Raw genomic sequence first — 15,403 nt, 5'->3', positions numbered from 1 at the left:
ACAAGAGAGGCCGCGATAGTGAGAGGCCCGCGCACCGCGATGAGGAGTGGTCCCCGCTCGCCGCAACTAGAGAAAGCCCTCGCGTGGAAATGAAGACCCAACACAGCCAAAAAGAAATATAAAAATAAATTAAAAAAAAAAAAGAGAAAGATGCTCCACATCATGAGTCATTAAAACCACAGTAAGATTCCACTACACACCCACCAGAATGGATAAAACTGAAAAGACTGGCAATACCAAGTAGTGGTGAGGATTTAAAGCTACCGGAACCATCATAGAAATTGCTAGTAGGGTTGCAAAATGGTTCAGCCACTTTGGAAAACAGTCTGACAGTTTCTTACAAAGTTAAACATTTACCTACCATACGACCCAGTAATCTTATCCCTACACAAAAGAAATAAAAACTTATGTTCACACAAAGACTTCTCTCCAAATGTTCCTAACAGCTTTATTTGTAATACAGCAGCCCCGCCTTTTTCTGCAGGGGATACTCTCCAACACCCCCAGTGGACGCCTGAAACTGTGGATAGTGTCAAACCCCATATATACTGTCTTTTCCTATATATACCTACCTATGATTAAGTTTAATTTATAAATTAGGCACAGTAAGAGAATATCCGAGCTGCCAGCATACTACTCTTGTGCTCTGGGACCATTATTAAGTAAAATAAGAGTTGCTTGAACACAAGCACTGTGATATCTGGACGGTCGATCTGATAACGACGCCGGCTACTAACTAACAGGCGGGATACACTGGATGAAGGGATGATGCACGTCCCAGGCGGGACGGCGCAAGATTTCATCACGCTACTCAGAACAGTGCACAATTTAAAACTCACGGATTGTTAATTTCTGGAATTTTCCATGTAATATTTTTGGACTGCAGTTTACCACGGATAACTGAAACTGCAGAAAGCAAAGCCTCGGGTAAGGGGGCGGTGGGGAGGTGAGTGTAGTCCAAAACTGGGAGTGACCCAAATGTCCATCAATGCATAAGTGCAGAAACAGATTGAGGTCTGTCCACACAGTGGGCTACTACTCGCGAGAAAAGAACCAATTACCGATATTCTCAGTGACATCTCAAAAGCATGTGCTAAGTTAAAGGTTATATGTTGTGTGTTTCCATTTATATGAAATTCTAGGACACGCAGAGCTGCAGTGGCAGTAAGCAGATCCCCGGCTGCCAAGGTTGGGGGCTGGCAGAGGGGATTGTCAGCAAAGGCATAAGAGAACGTTTGGGGATGATGAGAATGTCTTCTATATTATGATTGTCATGGTTACCATCTGTATACATTTGACAAAACTCATTAAATCGATGCACTTTATTGTGTGTAAATTATTAGATCTCAAGCCAACTTTTCTTTCTATAAATTTATTTATTTTTGGCTGCGTTGGGTCTTCGTTGCGGCGAGCGGGCTTCCTCTAGTTGCGGCGAGCGGGGGCTACTTCTCGTTGTGGTGCACGGGCCTCTCATTGCGGCGGCCCCTCTCGCCGCGGAGCACGGGCTCCAGGTGCGCGGGCTTCAGCAGCCGCAGCACGCAGGCTCAGGAGTTGTGGCTCACGGGCTCCAGAGGGCAGGCCCAGGAGCTGTAGCGCACGGGCCCAGCCGCTGCGCGGCATGGGGGAGCCTCCCGGACCAGGGACCGAACCCGTGTTGCCTGCGTGGGCAAGAGGACTCCCAACCACTGCGCCAACAGGGAAGTCCCTCAAGCCAATTTTTTAAAAAAGAAAGAAAAGTGTGGGTCGGAATCCCAGCTCTCCCGCTCCCAGCTGTGTAGCTGGTTGGGATTCCCCTCTCTGCACTTCCGTTTTCTCATCTATTAAAGAGTTAATAAGAGCAGCTACTTCCCGTAGAGGTTGGGAGGATTGAATGGGTCCTGTCTGAAGTTTACAGCAGTGCCGGCTACCTCGAGGTTAGCGTTACAGGCAGCATTCCGTGTTTGGTGGGGGGGCGGGAGAGGAGGCACAAAGAATGTCTTACAGGCGTCGTAAGGGCTCTGGTCTCTGACAGCCCCCAGGACGCTCGCCACCACGTCTCGGCTGTGGCTTCCTGTTTACAGCAGCGGGGTCTACAATGTCACCACTGGCTCGATTATCCACAGTGTCGGGGCTTTCAGTTGGTCTCCTTATCAGAGCTGAGCCACTCCTCTCTGGAGCAGATGGTCTCAGTTCCTGTTCTTGTTCCCTTTGTGGGCCGGAGAGACCCTGAGAGCCGGAGGGGAACAGACACCCGTGCTTTGGTTCCATGTCTGGAACATCCTCAGTCTGACATTTTACCACCTGCACACAAAGGACTTTCCAGCAGGAAAGGACTCAGGGGCTAAAGATTCGGCAACTTGGGTTTTTTGACGTTGCCACCAGTGCCTCCCAAAGGACTTCCTATGCACTCCTGACCTTGACTGGCCACTTATTGCTGCAAGTACCGATGGACGCTAGAAGTGACAGTGCTGGGGTTTCTGTGTCAGCCAGCACTGAGGCTCCTTCAGCTGGATGGCCTGTTAAAACTCCCCTGTCTCTTCTGCCACTTCTGTTTCTGCTGGTCTCCCCACTGCTCTTTACGGTTCCTTGGGAGGGGATTAGATGAGCCGGTAGCCCGCCTCAGACCTCACATCTCGGGCAAATAGTCATTGAATGGTTGACCTGGGGGCTCACTCTCTTGGACGCAGGGCTGCCAGGGAAACTCTGTCTCCCCCAGTGGTTCTCAACCCCGGCTGCACATGGGAACCACCTGCAAGGCTTTAATGCCAATGCCTGTCCCCACCCCAGAGATAGTGATTTAATGGGTCTGGGCCTTAGGAGTTTGTGAAACTCCTGGGTGATTCCCATGTGCCGACCAGGTCGACAGCCACTGGGTTAGAGAGACCTGGGGACATTCCAAGGGGACAACTCTTGTCCAGAACCTGGGATGCAAGTGACAGAAATAGGAGAGATCGATTGCCTCATTTTACCTTGAAGCCAGGGCTTGGCCTTGACTTCAGGCCAGCTGGACGCAGGTGCTCAAGCCGTAGCATCAGGACCGACCGAGGTTCCTCCGTCTCTCAGCTCTTCCCTCACCTGCATCCTCAGCTGGGCTTTCCTCAAGGCACAGTCTGGGGCACCACGGACACCAGCATCCCCAGGCCGCCTGCTCCCTGCAGGGTCCCGTTCCAGGAGTCTGAAGCTGACTCCCTGGGCCGGCTGGGATCACGGCGCCTCCCTGACACCATCTGTCTCCCACCCGCCAGGCCCAGGTCAGCCCCAGAGGAGCCACACAACCTGGAGGGAGAGACGGGGGTGCTTCCCCAGGGGAAAACCGAGGTGCTGGCTCTCTGTCAGAGGAAAGGCAAGGGAGTGGGCGTGAGGTGGGCAGAACAATTTACATCCACTCCAGAGGTTCTGACCCCGCCCCAGCAGGGTGCAACATTCAGGTCAGGCTTGTCAAGTGCTTAGAGCAGAGCGAGCAGACCCCTGGGCGGTGTCCCCCTCTGCTGGCAACGTGTGAGACCCAGGAAACGGCTCAGGGTGTGCGGGGAAAGAGCCCACAGTCCCCGGATGCACACCCTGCCGGTCCATGCCCACCCTCTGCTCTTCGGACCTTTGTCCGCTGCTGCCCCTCCTTTCCCCTCCCGCAGCGCCCGGGCCTGGCACTGGTCCAGCTCGGAAGAGTGTTGATATTCAAATGTGGCTGTCAGCCGCCTTGCTCTGGTTACAAAATCAGCCAGACTGCCGCCTTGGGCCGCTGCCATCCCCACCGCCCCAGTCAGCACCGAGGGGGGTTGGGGTGGTGCAGGAAGCCTTGGCGGCAACCAACCCCAGAAGAAAACTGTGTCAGGTGGTTTCTAGAAATCGAAACTAGACTGAGCTTTCTGAAGCATTTCCTGAGACCAGCCTGACCACGCTCTGTACTGGAAGGGTTTTCTGGGTTGAAGATTGGCCTGCAGAGGGATCCTGCAGGTGGGAGGCTTTAGGACAACCATCAGTAGTTGTCTCGGGCAGGTAAGCTTGTGCCTCTTGCTCTCAGGTGGGTGTCCCTCTCTCTATACCATGTAATCTCATGGGGGCCAAGTCTCCCTGCTTGTACCCAGATGGGGATCTGGTGCTTCTCCTGAATCCAGGGACCATCACTGCTGCTCCCATGTCCAAAGGGTCTCTGTGTACAGTTGGGCAGGTTGTTCACTGGCACACAAGGACACCAGCCCAAGGGGCAAGCAGGCTCGGCATTCAGCCAAGGTGCTCTCTCTGATCAGTGCTTTTCAGCCCAGGCTAAACCTGCCCAAAGGAAGAGCACCTTTTTCCAGTCTGCATAAGCTCTGTCCCACTTCCCAAATGAGTCAGGCAAAAACGGGTGGTCACGGCCACCTGAAGTACTGTGACATTTGGCATACCACGTGCCAAGTGCCTAAATGGCCATTTGTCTGGGGCCCTGAGTTCCTGCTTCAGGATGAGCAAAGCTGGTGGCTGCCACTGTCCGGGGAGCGCAGAGAGTGACCAGCCATCCCCGTGTGCCTGGGACCGAGGGCATGTCCCAGGACACAGGACTTCCCGTGCTAAAGCCGGGACAGGCCCCAGTGCACTGGGCAGTTGGTCATCCTAGCCCCTTGGCCATCTGCTGAGGTCAGTGTAATGAAGAGAGGGCACACCACCCCCCCACACACCACCCACGGCTCCCCAGCTGTGTGAGCTGAGCCGGCTACCCCTCTGGGCTTCAGCCCCCTCGCTTGTAAGGTGGGGTCAATGAAGCATTTCTCAGGCTCGTGGTCAGGATCCCACGAGCCGGTGGTGTGAGCGGTCCTGGTCCCGGGATGCCGTTCGGTGATGGCTAACAGGCCTTCCTGGTCCCGGGATGCCGTTCAATGATGGCTAACAGGCCTTCCTGGTCCCGGGATGCTGTTCAATGATGGTTAACAGGCCTTCGTGCCTGCGAGCCCCAGGGGGTCTGGTTAATGCAGGCCCGGGGCGCCGCCCCGAGGTCACCAGGCCCTGACTCGAGGGGCAGCCGCAAGAGAGGCCACATCCCTGGGCCCCGGGGGTGAGTGTGGGTGTTGCAGTGACCACCCCGTTGTGCGGACAGGAGGGGAGGGAGGCAAGTGAGGGGCAGGATGGGGGTGAAGGGGAAAAGTGAGCAGTGACAATTGCATGGAGCCAAGACGTCCAGGCAAAGTGGGGAGACCTGGGGCCCCCCTGCCTGCCTGCCCAGGGCTGGCTGTGTGGCCTCGGTGGTCCCCTGCCTCTTCGAGCCTCTGCTCCCTGGGGACACTGACCTCAGAGGTCCTCTCATCCTGTGCCCCTCCCCCCAGCCTCTCCCCACCCACACCCGGCTGCACAGAGGCCTGGGCCTCAGCCCTGACCCCTCTCCTCCCCACCCGACGCGCCCGGCCCAAGCTCTCTCACTGCTGGCTGTCCCTCTGTCACTCCTGCCCGGATTTCTGGGGCCTCCTCCTGATGCGTCCCCCTGCCCTGCTCTTGCCACCCCCTCCCTTCCTGGGCTCACTGGGTCCAGAGCCCACAGAATGTTCTTCGTCTGCTGCAGACCTCAGGGCACCCCCTCAGGAGTCCATTGACTGAAGATAAAGCCCCATCCTGAGCAAGGCTCCCCAGGCCCTCCCAATCTGGGCCCCGCACCCCCTGCCTTCTCCCTCCCCACCCTCCCCACCCATCTCCCCGACAGCCACGCCCAGGGCCTAGCTTTCTGAGATGGGCTCCTGTTCCCACTGTCCTCGCTGCCCAGAGACGCCCCCCTTCCTCTGGGCAGGTCTTCCTCGTCCTCGGAGGACCACCTTCAGATGAGGTAAGGGGCCCCCGCCGAGGCACCCAGAGCACCGGGCGCTCCCCGGGCTCCCGGCTCTGAGGGTGCAGGCCCTGCACCCGCCGGCCGCCCTCCGTGAGCAGGGTCCGAAGGGTGGGTGGACACACCGGCCCTGGTCCCGGGGGCTGTCCAGCTCCGCCGTCTCACTCGGCTGCCTCCTTTCGCTGCAGGACAAGGGGCTCCCAGGCAAGGCCATGGCCCCCCTGCGGCTCCTGTGGCTGTGGCTGCTGGTCGCGGGCACTCAAGGTGAGCGGGGCCCCGGAGGTTTGGAGAGCGGCGTCTGTGAAGCGGATGCTCCCTTGCTCTGCGGGGTCAGCCCCGTCCTTGCAGAAATCAGGGCAACGTTCTGCCCGGTGCCTGGGCGACGGGAGTCAGCCCGGGTCTTCTCTCCTGCTTGAAGCCCCGGGCGTCCCAAGTCATGGCTTGTATGTTTTGGTGGCGGGATGCCAAGGGAGTCACCATTTCATCCAGTGGGAACCAGAGGGACCAGGCAGGAGGGGCCCGCAGATTGGCCAAACCCTGGGCGACACGAGGCCAGTGCCCTTCGGACACAGTCAGACTTCCAGAGTCCTGGACGGCCGTCCTCACCCTTCACACTTCGAGGCCCTTCCTCGTCCTGGTGACCACACAGAGGCCTGTTGCTCCCCCATCTGAGAAGTGCCCTTTGACACGGCGCCCAGCTCCTGCCTGACCCTGTCGGCTCCGGCGGGGGCTGAGGTGGGGCTGGGCAGGGGAGGTCAGCGGGCCGAGTCCCAGAAGAACAGGTGTAGGGCCAGGACCCCGCTTCCTCTCCTTGCCTGGCACGCTCTGCCTGAGTTCCGGGGCGCCCTGGGCCTGCTTGTCCCTGGTGTTCCCACACGCCCCTTCCGGCAGTCCTCGCTGTGGTGCCCGGACTGCACCCCAAGCCCCAGACACCCTCAGGTGGGGTCAGTGTGGGCCTCCGCCCCATCCCCTATTCTTTCCTTGGGGTCCTGCCACCCTACTCTCAGGTGGCACCGGGCGCCCCTCTGCCCCTCCTCTATCAATGAAGGGTTCAGACCTCAGAGACAAGAAAGGTGGAGCCTACCCTCACTGTGTGTATGGGGGGCGGTCTATGTGTATTTTCCACTCCTCCCCGGGGGGTGATCCCCTCGAGGATGGATGGGGTCTTCAAAGCTAACGATCCAGGGGTCACCCCCTACTGGGGGTACTTTACTGCCCCCATGAAAGCACATGACCCCCGAGGAGGGTGGGGCGGCCATGCTGCCGCCCTGGGATGGAGGCCCAGCACCCGGCCTTCATCCTGGCTGACCTCTGCTCTCCCTCGGGAGCTTGCAGGCGTGAAAGACGGTGACATGCGGCTGGCCGACGGGGACACCGCCAACGAGGGCCGCGTGGAGATCTACTACAGCGGCCAGTGGGGGACGGTGTGTGACAACCTGTGGGACCTGACGGATGCCAGCGTTGTCTGCCGAGCCCTGGGCTTCAAGAATGCCACCGAGGCTCTGGGCAGAGCCACCTTCGGGCCAGGTAACCTGCGGGTCCCCAGGTCCTCCAAAGCTGGACGCGCCGCTAAGTAACCAGGCCCAGGAAGGGATCGTACCTAAGGCGGGCCAGTGGCATTCCCGCCAGCCCAGTGCTGGCAGAGGTTTCAAAGAGATCAAAGCCCTGCGCTGGCTGAGCGCTGGCGGCCCGGCGGCGCACTCACGCTTGGCCGGCGGCCGTTCCCTCCAGCCCAGTGGCTCCACTCCTGGGAATTTACCTTCTTGAAACAGTTTCCCCCCAAAAGAAAAGTCTGTGTGCAGTGCCTGTGATTCAAAAAAAGGGAAATCATCCAAATATTCAGCGACAGGGGTAGATGCATAAATTACAGTATAATAATTTGATATCTACGAGGCAGACAGACCTTGTGAGAACAAGACTAGTTCATGGTGTGACGTTACAAGAGCCCCGAGAGCCCCAGCTCCCCCTCCAGGCCCTGTCGTCCTTGCTGTGCCACCAGGAAGGGGCCCTATCATGCTGGACGAGGTGCAGTGCACAGGGACTGAGCCCTCGCTGGCCAACTGCACATCCCTGGGCTGGATGAAGAGCAACTGTAGACACGACAAGGACGCCGGCGTGATCTGCACCAACGGTGAGCGGTGGGGCGGGGGGGGGGGGGTGCCCCATCCTGAGCCCCAGGGCCCTCTCTGTCCCCCCGCCCAAGAGCTGCCACGGAGGCCAGAGCCCTGGATCCCAGGGACGGTGGTCACGCCGGCTCCCACCCCTCCACGTGGATCACACACCTCCCCATGCAAAGGTTAGCGGGTGGTGCCTGCTTTCCAGGAGGGGCAGGAAAGCCCGCATTTCCCACAACCTCACAGCAACAGATCCCCACTTCCTTACCGCCCCCCCCAGCCGGAGCCGCTCAGAAATGCTCCATTTAACCCGATTCTCGGACAATGAGCCACATTCCAAACACAGACACACCTCGGAGATGTCTCAGGTTCGGTTCCAAACCACTGAAAGCGAGTATCACAGTAAAGCGAGTCACAGGAATTTTTTGGTTTCCCAGTGCCTTTAAAAGTTATGTTTACACTATACCGTAGTCTACTGAGTGTGCAATAGTATTATGTCTAAAGAAACAATGAACATACTAAAATATTGAATCACTATATTGTACACCTGAAGTTAATATATTGTAAACCAACTATACTTCAATTAAATAAATAAGCAAGCACACTTAGTTGGAAGCAGAGCTAGAACTGGAACAAAGATTTTCTGACCCTAGTCCGGAGTTCTAGGTCACTCCTGTGAGAGAGAAAGCAGCTGTCACCGGGTGCAGGCTCCTGGCCCAGCAGCGCCCCCTCCCTGTGATGGGGGGAGGTGCGGGGAGACGGACACCCATGCTCAGCTGTACACGGGCAAGGCCTTGTCGCATTAAGAGAGGATTGAAGCTGAAGACTTTCAGATAAAATAAATATGCATATTTTCTCTCTTTTTTTTGTAGAGAACAAATTTAAAGACTAGCCAGTTCTAAATATAATAGATCGATGGCGTAAAATCAGTGAACCAGAAAAGCTATCGATGAAAATAAACCACTCTACACACCTTAATTTTTAAAAGAATAATGTACATACCTTAACTAAACAATACTTTATTGCTAAAAAATGCTAACCACCATCTGAGCCTTCAGCAAGTCATAATCTTTTTCCAATAGTAACATCAAAGGTGACTGAGAATTACCAAAATGTGACACAGAGACGCAAAGTGAGCAAATGCCGTTGGGAAAAAAAAAATGGTGTAGCTCAAGGCACAGTTGCCACAACTTTCAGTTTCAGAGAAACGCGGCATCTGTGAAGCACATTAAAACAAGGTGCCTGTGCACCCCGTGTCTACACACTGCAGGCTTGTCTCTCGAAACGCCAGCCTTTTGTTTCTGTTAGTTCTCATTCCAAAACATATTACAGCACACCCCCTGAACCCGGGCTTAGACAGCGTGCTGAACGTGCTTTAGACATTTCTTGGGGGCAAAAAGGCCTGATTGCAAACAGCCCCAGCCCTGCCCTCTCCCCAGCGCCATCAGATATTCTAAATGGACCGAGGCTGCCCCGCAGTTTTGAATCCTCGGGTCCCAGTTTTATCTTGTCTCTCATGACCACTTGTCCTTCTCCCTGGGCTCGCACAGGGAGCGCGGGGGCACGTGCGGGAGACACACCTGGGCTGTGGGGCCGGGGTGCAAGGCAGGAAGCAGCCCTGGCCTGGTGGGGACCCCCGGGGTGAGAGTAAAGGAGAGTCTGGGGTGCAGGGAGGAATTGGGGGGTGCTGAACCCACCTGGTTTAATTGTCAGAATTGATTCAAACCTGTTTGTGGCAAAGAAAAAACAGATGGAATTTAATTCCCTGCTAAGCTTTGGGAGGGGCCAGGAGAGGGGTACATCACCCCCAAACCACCCTGGGGGCTTCAAGTAGCTTCTCTAGGCCTCAGTCCCCTGAAGGAGGCTGCTGAGAACCTCAAAACTCTAAATAGGGTTGCCATGAGACCCTCCCTCTTCAGACCAAACCAGGCAGGAGGTTTGGGTTTTAGAAGGTCATATCTGGGTGAGTGATTGATTGGGATGGGGCCCCAGGCTCTGGAAGTCAGCGCCTCCAAAACACCCACCTGGATGTGCTGCCTGAATCTGGGGGAGGCAGATGAGCTAAGTAGGGGTGTTTAATGGAGCAGGGGCTCTGGGCCACAGAGGGCAACAGCACCCTGTCTTCCAGGGCTGTTCTTTCCTTGCCTCCCCGGGAGCCTTTCTGAGTAGATAAGGCAGGACCGGGGCCACGATTTAAGGGAAGAAACTGACTCCAGGGAGCAAAAGTGTTTTCAGATCACAAAGGAAGCAAGTGCCGGGACCCCTCCTAACACGGCACGTTCCCTTCTACTCTTAGAAACCAGAGGCATCCACACCTTCGACCTGTCCAGCGAGCTCCCCGCAGCTCTAGAGCAGATCTTTGAGAGCCAAAAGGGCTGTGACCTGTTCATCAAGGTGAAGACGAAGGAGGAGGACGAGCTGGGCATCTGTGCCCACAAGCTGATCCTGTCCACCAACCCCGAGGCACACGGCCTGTGGAAGGAGCCGAGCAGCAGGGTCACCATGGAGGTGGACACCGAGTGTGTGCCTGTCGTCAGAGACTTTATCAAGTGAGTGTCCTCGGGGCCGGGGGCTGGGGACTGGGCAGCCTCCCCTCCAAGGCAAACCGCAGGGACAAGGGATGCGGCACCGACTGCAGCCATGCTTGCGTGAACACACTTGTTCACACTTGTGTGCACACACACTCACACATTCACACATTTGCCTTCACAGCCACGCATCCTCACATTCACATGCACATTCTTTTTTTTTTTTTAAAGAGATTGGAGTTTGTTTGTTTGTTTATTTATTTATTTATTTTTGGTTGTGTTGGGTCTTCGTTTCTGTGCGAGGGCTTTCTCCAGTTGCGGCAAGCGGGGGCCACTCTTCATCGCGGTGTGCGGGCCTCTCACTATCGTGGCCTCTCTTGTTGTGGAGCGCAGGCTCAGTAGTTGTGGCTCACGGGCCCAGTTGCTCCGCGGCATGTGGGATCTTCCCAGACCAGGGCTCGAACCCGTGTCCCCTGCATTGGCAGGCAGGTTCTCAACCACTGCGCCACCAGGGAAGCCCCACATGCACATTCTTATGCATTCTTTCTGCAGGGGCTATGAGAGATGGGGCAGCACACACACACACACACACGCACACACACACACCCCTGTCTCTCAGGTGTCGTAAGCATCCGAAAAACAAATATCAAAGGATTTTCCCTCTTCTCACCTGACTGATCTACTCCCTCGAAAATTTTTTTTAAAAACCCGAATCCAAATCTTTTGCTGGAGAAAAGTGGGGGGAAAGCCCTCAGGCGGGGCCGCCCAGGCCTCGGGTCTAACCAGCGGGCTGGCCATGCTCAGGAGCCGGTCTCCCAGATGAGGAGAGTGGGCCCCGAGGGGCGGCCCCTTCCCCCCTGACCGCCCTGCTGGGGGCCACTCTGTCACCACCCAAGGGGCCTTCCAGGGGGCTGGTGTTCTGAGAGCATCGATTTGAAAAAAGAACCACGTCTATGAAAGCTGTTCTCTCTTGTGACCCAAAGCTGTAGGTAGCTAAAAGTGACGTTTAAGAGAAAACAACAAATGGCAGTTAAAACAGATTAAAGTGGTTTCTTTTCAGCCAAGTACAATATAAGAACCTGGCAGTCATCCTGTGCCCCTCCTAGCGGGACTGATTTCTGTAATGCGTTTGCACCTGTCCCCAGCTTCCTGGCCCCAACTGGAGTCACCGACCTTGGTCAGAGTTCAGTGATTTTCTTTTTTTTTGAAATTCACGTTCTTTTATTTATTTATTTATTTATTTATTTATTTATTTATTTATTTATTTATTTATGACTGTGTTGGGTCTTCGTTTCTGTGCGAGGGCTTTCTCCAGTTGTGGCAAGCGGGGGCCACTCTTCATCGTGGTGCGCGGGCCTCTCACCATCGCGGCCTCTCTTGTTGCGGAGCACAGGCTCCAGACGCGCAGGCTCAGTAATTGTGGCTCATGGGCCCAGTTGCTCCGCGGCATGTGGGATCTTCCCAGACCAGGGCTCGAACCCGCGTCCCCTGCATTGGCAGGCAGACCCTCAACCACTGCGCCACCAGGGAAGCCCCTCAGTGATTTTCTGGACTGTCTGCCCATGTGCTCTGGCTCTCTCTCCCTGTCTCTCCCTGTCTCTTTCTGTCTCTCTGTCTCCCTGTGTCTCTCTCTGTCTCTGTCTCTCCCTCCCTCTCTCTCTCTTCCTTTCTCTCTGCCCCTGTCTCTCTCCCTCCCCTAAGGCAGAGAGGCTGCAGTGAGCCCCGTCCAGACCCCAGAAGGCCTCAGAAGACCCCTGCTCACTGCGGCTGCCCCGCACGCTCCCCTTCCCTCTGCCCAGTGGTCCCCACGCGGCACCTGCTGTTCAGAGCCTTCTGTCAGTAATCCAGCTTCTCACCAGTTTCTGGGGTCTCTGGGGGTCACTAACACCCCAGGGTCTTTGGTCTTTTTTCTACCTTTCAGGACGTTTTCTTCCCTGATGGTGGGGCAGGGCCGAAGGGCTGATTGCGATCCCCTGTCCCCAGCCACTCGGGTGCCCGCCTGAGGCTGAGGGTGGACAGTGTGCCCAGACCGGGGAGAGCCAGCCGGGCTGGGGCGTCACCGGGTGGGAGCTGCACAGCTCCCAGTGGCTGGGAACCATCCCTCGCTGGCCCCAAAGCGGGATTAAGAGGTGGTGACAGAAACATTCTGCGGTTTCCTCGCTCCCTTTGTCAATGGCCATCTGCGGGGCCCTCGGTGGCACCCCTTGCCTATGAGAGAGGCAGTGCCCCGTCCGCTGTCCGGGTGCTGCCCAGGGCGGAGGTTCCTGGGCTCAGGCCACCACCAGACAGATACCCAGCTATGGGCGACGGGCCAGAGGGTGCAGATGCCCTTTTTCTCCCCAGAGTTCACGGTCATCAGCAGGATCACGTGATGTGTCGAGTGCACGAGGGCAGAGAGGGTGGGAGGAGGGCGGGCCCGCCTCTGCCACCGGCACTGGACACTGCGGGGCCCCAGCTCCGCTCTGGGCGCCCCCAGCTCCATGCTCAGGTGACAGGGTAGCCACCAGGTCCGCTGCTCCCTGGAAGGCTCAGCGTTCGAGAGAGGCCGTGGGGAGAGTTTGGCTCTTCCCAAAGCAGGACCCCACTCACCATGTCCCAGGAGACAGCAGCCGCAGCCTATCGTTTCCCCTCCCAGCAGGCTCCCTCCGCACGCGTCCTCAGGCAGCAAAGGGCTTCCTGGTGGCTCACTGAGTTACATGGCAGATGGCACAGACTGGGTGCCGCCCGCGGGGCTCACGGCTGGTGGGGAAGGCAGATAGGAGGTGGCCAGCGGCGATGCCCATGTCACGGGAACACCAGACAGGTGCTGGGGGCAGAGGGGCGCCCACGGGCACCCAGTGGGGGTCCGAAGGGGTCTGGCCAGGTGCGTGACGGTGGGAAGGGAAGGGCAGGGCAACGCTGATGCCCGGGTTGGCCGGCAGGTCCTGGCGCCCAGGGTCCGGCCCGTGAGGACGATGGTGATGGTGGAGGAGGTGGTGGGACCACCTCCCTCACGGATGAGGAAGAAGCAACATCCTCAAGGAGCCTGGGATCCGCCCACACCTGGCTCTAAGCAAACGGGAGCTTGGAATGTGGGTTGACCCAGGAGATAAATCAGGGGGCTCTGAATGCCCCTTGGAATAGCTAGCACCGTGGGTGTCAGCGGTCAATAGCACACGTGCACCAGGGCACACCTGTTCTCCTGCGGGGAACGAGTATCACCAGGCATCAGCCCTCGTCTCCCCCCAGGTACCTCTACTCCCGGAGGATCGACGTCTCTCTGTCGTCAGTGAAGTGCTTGCACAAGCTCGCCTCTGCCTCCGGGGCCAAGCGGCTGCAGAGCTACTGCGGGTACCTCTTTGCCATCCTCCTCCCCCAGGACCCTTCTTTCCGGACGCCCCTGGACCTCTATGCCTATGCCCTGGCCACCCGGGACCCCGTGCTGGAGGAGATCTGCGTGCAGTTCCTGGCCTGGAACTTCGGGGCCCTGACGCAGGCTGAGGCCTGGCCGAGCGTCCCCACGGCCCTGCTCCGAGACCTGCTGTCCAGGAGTGAGCTGGTCACGCCCAGCGAGCTGGCCGTGCTGCTGGCCTTGGATGAATGGAGCCAGGAGAGGCGCATCTCCCACGGGGAGGTGGAGGGCTTGGTGGAGAGGGTGCGGTTCCCCATGATACCGCCCAGGGACCTCTTCACGCTGCAGTTTAACCTGTCCCTGTACTGGAGTCACGAGGCGCTCTTCCAGAAGAAGATGCTGCAGGCCCTGGAGTTCCACACCGTGCCCTTCGAGCTGCTGGCTCAGTACAGGGGCCTGAACCTCACCGAGGACACCTACCAGCCCCGGCTTTACACCTCGCCCACCTGGAGCGCCTCCGTGACGGGTTCCGGTTACAACCCCTACCGGTCCTTCCAGACGCCCCAGCACCCCAGCTTCCTCTTCCAGGCCCGCTCAGTCTCCTGGACTTTAGTCTACCTCCCCACCGTCCAGAGCTGCTGGAACTACGGGTTCTCGTGCTCCTCTGACGACCCCCCGCTCCTGGCCCTCTCCAAGTCTAGCTACTCCAATCCCACCATCGGTTATGAAAACAAGGCCCTGATGCTCTGTGGGGGGAACTTCGTGGCGGACGTCACCAACTTCGAGGGCTGGAAGGCCCTGATCCCCAGCGCCTTGGGCACCAACAGCTCCAGGAGTGCTTCCTTCTTCCCCTGCCCGGCAGGGTCCTTCAGCAGCTTCCAAGTCGCCATCCGTCCCTTCTACCTGACCAACTCCACGGGTGTGGACTAGACCCGAGGCTGGGGGAGCCAGGGTGGCAGGAGCGCCCAGAGGCTGGGCACCTCCCATCCTTCACCTCCTCTCTGCAACCATCTCCAACCACCGGCCACCAGATGGCCCCCCTGCTTCCGTTGATCTCTCCGAGCTTAAAGAAATCACTGGAAGGTTTCAACTAGTGCAGTCCACAAACCGAGAACTCCCACTTCCCACTGCCCAGCTGGTTTGTCGGGAAGCAACAAGATGTGAACGAGGAGCTGTTGGGTCTCCTACCCTGCCTTTCACTCCGCCCTCTGCTGTCCCTTATCTGAGATCATTAAAATTGCACTGTGGTTCCCAAGTTCTCTTATTCACGCAGAAAGAGTTGTTGAGTCCACTGGGTGTTCGGACATTGGGTGTGCTGGGCCCTGGGGTCCAGTGAACGAGCAGACCCAGTCCTTTCCTTGTGAAGCTGCAGTCTTGTGGATGAGACAGGCGATCACAAGTAAACAAACACTTGGGGTAAATACAAGCTGGAACAACGGGTGATGGAAACCAGAGGGTGGCAGGGGGGAGGCACAGGCCGGAGCTACTTTAGTGGCTCTCAGTGGAGAAATGAAGAGTGAGGGGCAGCAGATGTGGGGGAAATGGGAGGAGGGTGTGTTCCAGGTAGAAAGAACAGCACACGCTTGGAATCTTTTCTCCATCAATCCTTGCACATGTGCACAGGGATGGGGGCAGAGATTCTCATCTCAGCGTTGTTTGTAAA

General features: G+C 57.4%; 1 protein-coding gene across 2 annotated transcripts in view; it reads left to right on the top strand.

Moving 5' to 3' along the window:
• The window catches only part of LOC137754509 (soluble calcium-activated nucleotidase 1), a 41,581-nt gene extending 26,586 nt beyond the window's left edge, over positions 1–14,995 (top strand). The window contains exons 1-6 of one of the 2 annotated variants that reach the window (XM_068530238.1): positions 3,813–3,975; positions 5,956–6,031; positions 7,103–7,294; positions 7,767–7,898; positions 10,178–10,430; positions 13,638–14,995. In XM_068530238.1, the coding sequence (XP_068386339.1) occupies positions 5,980–6,031; positions 7,103–7,294; positions 7,767–7,898; positions 10,178–10,430; positions 13,638–14,670 (1,662 nt within the window). In that variant the 5' untranslated portion in view covers positions 3,813–3,975; positions 5,956–5,979 and the 3' untranslated portion in view covers positions 14,671–14,995. Of the gene's footprint in view, positions 1–3,812; positions 3,976–5,955; positions 6,032–7,102; positions 7,295–7,766; positions 7,899–10,177; positions 10,431–13,637 lie in introns of those variants that run through there. The other variant, XM_068530241.1, reaches the window with a different exon arrangement.
• Positions 14,996–15,403: the final 408 nt, after the last annotated feature.

The sequence above is a fragment of the Eschrichtius robustus genome, chromosome 20, assembly GCF_028021215.1.
Source record: "Eschrichtius robustus isolate mEscRob2 chromosome 20, mEscRob2.pri, whole genome shotgun sequence".
Lineage (NCBI taxonomy): Eukaryota > Metazoa > Chordata > Mammalia > Artiodactyla > Eschrichtiidae > Eschrichtius > Eschrichtius robustus.
This window is presented reverse-complemented; position numbering and strand designations above follow the sequence as displayed.